At 36.9% G+C, this 6,240-nt stretch overlaps 1 protein-coding gene across 1 annotated transcript in view; it reads left to right on the top strand.

Moving 5' to 3' along the window:
• The window catches only part of LOC109849613 (hsp70 nucleotide exchange factor fes1-like), a 5,656-nt gene extending 5,248 nt beyond the window's left edge, over positions 1-408 (top strand). The window contains exon 6 of the mRNA XM_020419471.1: positions 1-408. This exon is cut by the window's left edge and continues 262 nt beyond it. Coding sequence (XP_020275060.1) covers positions 1-237 — 237 coding nt within the window. The 3' untranslated portion in view covers positions 238-408.

Below are 6,240 nucleotides of genomic sequence, written 5' to 3'. Positions count from 1 at the left end.
TATAACGAGCCTTCATCGCTCAGGGACAAGGGCCTTGTTGTTCTCCCAGGAGAGGAGGAGCTGAAGCGCGCACCGGACGTTGCAGGGAAGCTCTTCGAGCCCCCGCTTCGTGCGTGGTCAGCGAGGACTCAGGCGTCGGAAGGTGGATCAAATCCCAGCCCACAGAGCCAGAAGCAGCAGAGCCCACTGCTGCTTGGTCCTGGGCCTGAGAGCAGCAATCCCAGTTCGAGCACATGATAAAAGGTGCCATAGTTTAGATTAGTGGTTACCTGTTTCTGTGCTTTATGTTTATGCTGAGTTATATATTTCGTTTCTGCTACTGTTACCATGTGTGTAAGCAATGATAAGGATTCTGGGCTGATATTGGTTGGTGGGCTTTTGGGCCATTTGGTCCCATTGGATCCGAAAGGGGATGTGCTTACTCTTTTGGATACAGTGGATAAGGGCAAAATGACTAAATTGGTATATTTTATTTACCCATAGTGACAGGTTGGCATATAATTTTTTTTCGGTACCACATTGGTATATTTTCTGAACTTCGGCGACAAATTGGCCTTAAGTTTGGCCGGATTTAATTTTTCGGTCATTTTTCTCATGTGACTCTAACGTGGCCGCAACGTGGACTCCAGCGTGGCGGTAGTTGGGATGAATAAATTTCTTTGAAAGGGTGTTTTTTCTCATATTAGGGTTTTTCTGGTTTTCTTCTTCGTCTTACTCCATTTCTTCTTCTTTGTCTTACTCCATGTTCTTCTTCCTCTAAGGGTTAGGTTCAGTGGAATTTAAATTAGCGATGGATTCTTTATCTTCAACCTGTCGCTCAAGATCAGTGTCAAGCACGAGCATGTGAAGAAGTAAACAAAGGTTTAATGGGATAAAAGCTATACGAAAGTAGAATGATCTAGCAAACCAATATAAGATGAATGTTTGTAATTGTGGTTTGGAGTGCGAATATTTTATTTCTATGACTGATGAAAATCCAGGAAGGAGGTTTTACAAATGTCGCAATCATCATGTAAGTTAATTTTGGATTTGATAAATTATTGAAATAGAGAGATATATGAGAATATCCATGCTAAATACGAATTTTGCGAACAGAGAGAGATATTACAAAACAAAGTTCAATCAATACATTATTCATTTATTAATCAGCGTATTACAACCTAATTTTATCCAAATCAAACGTAGACCATTAAATTGTTCATATATTATTGAGGATTGCTAAATCATTAAGCAAGAACTCCATCAGTGCACCATGTTTCGTCCTGCATTTGTTTGTTTTTGTTGACTTCCATTCACAATATTCCTTAGCATTCTCTAGCAGTTCTCCGTAGGTTCATCCTTTTTTTTCCATTGCAATAGGGACATAGTAATTTCACTTCTGCAATGACCTCTTGTTGTTTTACAATTGTTCAAGCAAAAACTTTACATAGTTGACATAGTTATCTTGATTGTCGAGGAATTGTTCCATCTGAGAATTTAATTATAAACATGTAATGAAATATGAAGGAAAAGAATAGGTAATTATTGGCATATTTACCTCAGCATTATCTTCAAATTGAGAGATAATGATGTCCTCTACATTCTTTCCCTGAGCAGAGACGTTGTCCATTATTTTGCTGTTAATTAAAAGAAATCTCCTCTCTTACCTCCTACTTTTTAAAGATGTTGGATGTTGATTTAGGCAAAACGACACAGTTTATGTTGTATTTATAGTCTTGAAGAAGGCAGTTGTATGGTGACATGGAATTCCGATTCACATCCGTTGGTATGAAATTGTAAAACTGATCAGTTATATCTATAACTGTTCAATATTGGAAACTTCCTCATTTATTGCAGTTTTTATTTGGAAGCAGTTATTATTGCAGTTTTTTTACTTAGAAGCAGTTTTTTTTTCCATCTCTTTTGTTATGATTTTCTTTGATTTTTGAGTAATGATTTTGGCATTTGGGAGCGGATTGACAAGCCAATGTGTAGTGTTGGATGTCAATTATTTCCGCTTCTAAGAGAGGAGATCAATGGTTTGAGGAATACATTGCTTTTGAATGAGGAGTTACTTCAAAGGTGTGAAAATGAGATAAGAGGATGCAATGAGCACATTTACAAGCTTAAAGAAGATGTTGAATTGTCTCAACATGAGGCTGCTACTTGTTGGAAAAAATGGAGAAATTGATGAGTGAAATATTAGAATCGCACTCAAAGCTTGTAGAAGAAAAAATGACAACTAAGTTTATTTTGTTATTAGGAATGTTTACACTCTGTTTAATTTTATATGTAGTAATGTGAAGATTGTTGTAATGTGATTAAAGCACTGTAATTTGTGAGTTGAGTTGATTATGAAGTTGATGTAATCTGAAGTTTTAACGCAATTTATTATGGAGTTGAGTTAATTATGTTGCTTATAATAAAATGCAACATTGTGCATGAATATAGGAAATTGTGCATGAATACATGTACTTTCTGTGTTGTTATATACAACTGTCAAGTTGCCAGATTGGTATATTTGTTCGTAAATGTGTTACCAAGTTGACATATTTTCCTTATAAACCATTGCCAAGTTGGTATATTTCATTGACCTGAATAACCAAATGAGTATATTTTGTTCGAAAACACTTGTACCTGTTTGACCCAAAATGCACATGACCTGGTTGATTCAAACAATAAAGCTAGCGGCATTAAGTAGACATATAAACTTTAACATGCCAATGTAATTAAGTTCCTAAAACCATGTTACATGCCCAGAGAGAACTAAACATTAACCACTTTGTCCCATCAGTAGAATTTACATAAATTGATCAGTAACTGATCAAAATTTTACATAAACTGAGTATTTTACATAAACTGAGTATTTACATAAATTGTCCCATCAGTAGAATTTACATAAACTGAGTATTTACACAAAATACTCAGTTTTCCAGATATAAAGAAACTGATCAAAATTTTACTAAACGTTAATTACATGGCCAAATTCTGAGAGGGTGCACTCTGTGAGGATGGTGCATTAGATGTCAACTGTATCACATTTACTTGATTTTCACCGGGAGCTCTAAATGTCATTTCCCCTTGTTCTCCTTGCCACAAACCAAACCCTTCCGGCATCCGTAGTTGACTTTCACCCCCTCTCCCTCTCCCTCTCCCTCTACCTCCTCTACCTCTTCCTGCCTTAGCGCTGGTTGTTGGAGCATTGCTTCTTCTTCTAAGGATAATGGATGCTGGAGTTGGAGCATTGCTTAGAGGCATGTCACCACCTCTAATTTTGTTCATGCTTCCATTTGGTCTCCCCTATTTGTTCCTTGTGATTCCTACAAGATGGCTCAGGTAATTATAAGTTGTTTATTGAATTAAATACAATTGCATAAAATTAAGCTTACTTGTGTAGCTTGTTGTCTTGGTGGTGAAGTGGGGCACCTTCTCAGTGTATGTTCACTTGATTCACAATGGGTACATCTCATTGTCACTCCTTGCCTTGATGCCTTAAATAAATTTCTTGGACCTTCTGAAGGGTCCCTCCTTCTAGCTTGTTTGAGTCTACACATATTCCTCTTAATATTGTGAGGAGGCAACACAGATCCCGCATGTTGAATGTCTCAAAATCTACAACCTTGCACAGGGTTTAACAAGCTCTCATAAGCATGTGTGTAAGCTTCACTTTTGTACCAATGTGGTGTAGAACACACAATAGACGCGTTTATGTCAAAGTGGGACAGTCGCAAGCCCAAATGCGGGCCTGGTCGAAGAAAATAACTAGTTTCGAAGAAACGGACGTAACTTTCAAACCTTACGTCGGAATAGGACGAATTATATATAAAAATCGACTACTCGATGAGACGGAGCCATCCAAACCACCTTTTTGGGTTCGGTTTGCGTTCTTTGTTTCGCCAAATTCCTTACGGTTTGAGAGATATTTGTATTTTTGTCCGTTTTTACTATTTTTAGTAATATTTTAGGAGTCTGTTTTGTTTAGGAAACAAATCCGATTTGATCTCAGATTTGACCGGTGGACTTTCCTAGTAATAAGGAGTCTTTTTAGGAGTTTTAATATTTTAGGAATTTTTTTACTATTTTTGGTAGAGTTTGAGTCCTTGTAGGAGTCTTGTTTTTTTTCTATTTAAGAATAGTCTTGTAAGCCCTAGAGGCATAACTTTTGATTAATAAAATTTCGTTTTTTCTCAATATTTCTTCGTGGATTCGAAGCTCAACGTGGATTCGAAGATTTTCCTTGGTGGATTCCGAGGCTACTACTTCGCGCTGCGTCACAATAAGCAACAAAATCTTCTAGAGTCTTTCTCATGACAATATTGCACTAATGGCATAGGGACATGGAATTCTAGTCAAGTCCCAAACCCTACAAGAACAGGTTTTTTCACCCAAATTGACCTCATGACCAATCCCTCTATGATGTATCTTAAATCCACTATAGTCATTCGTTCCAGACCAACGTGTTTGATAGTGTTATTGTTCTTGATAAGCCTCTTTGATTTTCTTGCTTATTCTAAGGGTAATCCCACCACAAATTGCGTTATCAACTTCATTTTTATTTGCATCCTATCCATCAAAGCAAGTCTAATGTCTTCTAGCATATAAATTATTGGTTTGTATCTTGCAAGAAAGATGAATGAGTTTAAGGTTTCGGCCATATTGTTGTCAACACTGTCACATTGGCTATGACATTTAAAATGTGACTTACAAAAGGTGTGAGGATTCCTTGCCATGAAGTCATCATATGCCCTTTTATAGTAATCCTTCAATTTGGTAGCCTTTCTTGTAAAATTTCCCATGGAGATTGCCTTCACACAATACCAAAATTATTTTTGAAGAGTTCTTTCAGTATGTGTTTTCCTCGAATTGGAATAAATGTGTCTTGCACATTACATATGCTCCACTTAGGGTCAAATTTCATGTATAGCTGGAACTAAACCCTAGTTAAACACATAAGATATGCACACTGGTTAGACATACAACAAATTGAGATTCAATTAAATATATTATGAAATTAGAAATACCTTTTGTTGGTTTGAAATGACAGTCCATCCTTCTCCCTCTCCTATGTTGAGATCATTAGATAAGATTCTTATAAACCATTCCCAAGAGCTCCTAGTTTCACCCTCCATAACAACCCACGCAATTGGCCATATTTGGTTATTACCGTCTCTCCCCACGACACATAGCAATTACCCACCACATGCATGTTTAAGAAAGCACCCATCAAGTCTAAATATAGGTCTACAATTATGGGCAAACCCGTTTTTCATGGCTGAGAACATGAATGAATTTTATATGAGCTAAAAACATGCACATAGAAGCTTTGGTAAAACATCATGTATTTTCTAACATATACTTAAAACTTTACTTGCAAAGCACACGTAGAATCTTTGAAAAATCCCTGATTATGATGAGTCCTCTTGATCTGTAACCTTCAGAATGCATGTAGTGCCGTCATTACTCCTTAAAAGCTCTCTCATGTATGACTTTAACAAACCATATTACTTCTTAAGCAATCCATCTACTGCATTCAAAGTCTTATTCTTTGCCCTCATAAATTTCCTTAAATCCACTATGATCTCATATTCTTTTAGCATTTCTACTTTCATGTCTTTAGGCTTGAACTTAGGAACCCTCAAAATTTTGTCAATATATTTTCCACCCAGCCAATCGGGAAATTTGCTTCATGTCTGATTTTAACCATGATTTTTACACTTATATGTAATATCACAATCAAAAACCCTAATTTACACTAAACCATGAATTTCAACCCATCAACTAACCCTAGTCGTCCTCAATGACCATCTAATTACTAAAAATAGTTTCAAAAATAGGAAATTTGCACTCACCTTTTCCGCCGCGCCAAAACTATGAAATAACCCTAATAACCTCTTCGACCTCAACGTAGATGTAATATATTCACTTAGATCGTCTGCAATTTGGGGATGATCACGCTCTCACGTTTAAGGGGGAGAGAGGGAAATAAGAGAATGGTTCTTCTGGGGTTTTCTACAAAAACCCCTCAACTTCTTTCCGCTAACTCCAGCCACGCTGGAGTCTACGTTGCAGCCACGTTGGAGTTACGTGAGCCGTCACGTGAGGAAAATGGTCGGAAAATTGGATCCGACCAAACTTAAGACCTATTTGTCGTCGGAGTTCAGAAAATATACCAAATGTGGTGCCGGAAAAAAATTATATGCCAGCTTGTCACTATGGGCAAACAAAATATACCAATTTGGTCATTTTACCGGTGGATAAGAA

Source organism: Asparagus officinalis, chromosome 7 (assembly GCF_001876935.1).
Source record: "Asparagus officinalis chromosome 7, Aspof.V1, whole genome shotgun sequence".
NCBI classification, from domain to species: domain Eukaryota; kingdom Viridiplantae; phylum Streptophyta; class Magnoliopsida; order Asparagales; family Asparagaceae; genus Asparagus; species Asparagus officinalis.
This window is presented reverse-complemented; position numbering and strand designations above follow the sequence as displayed.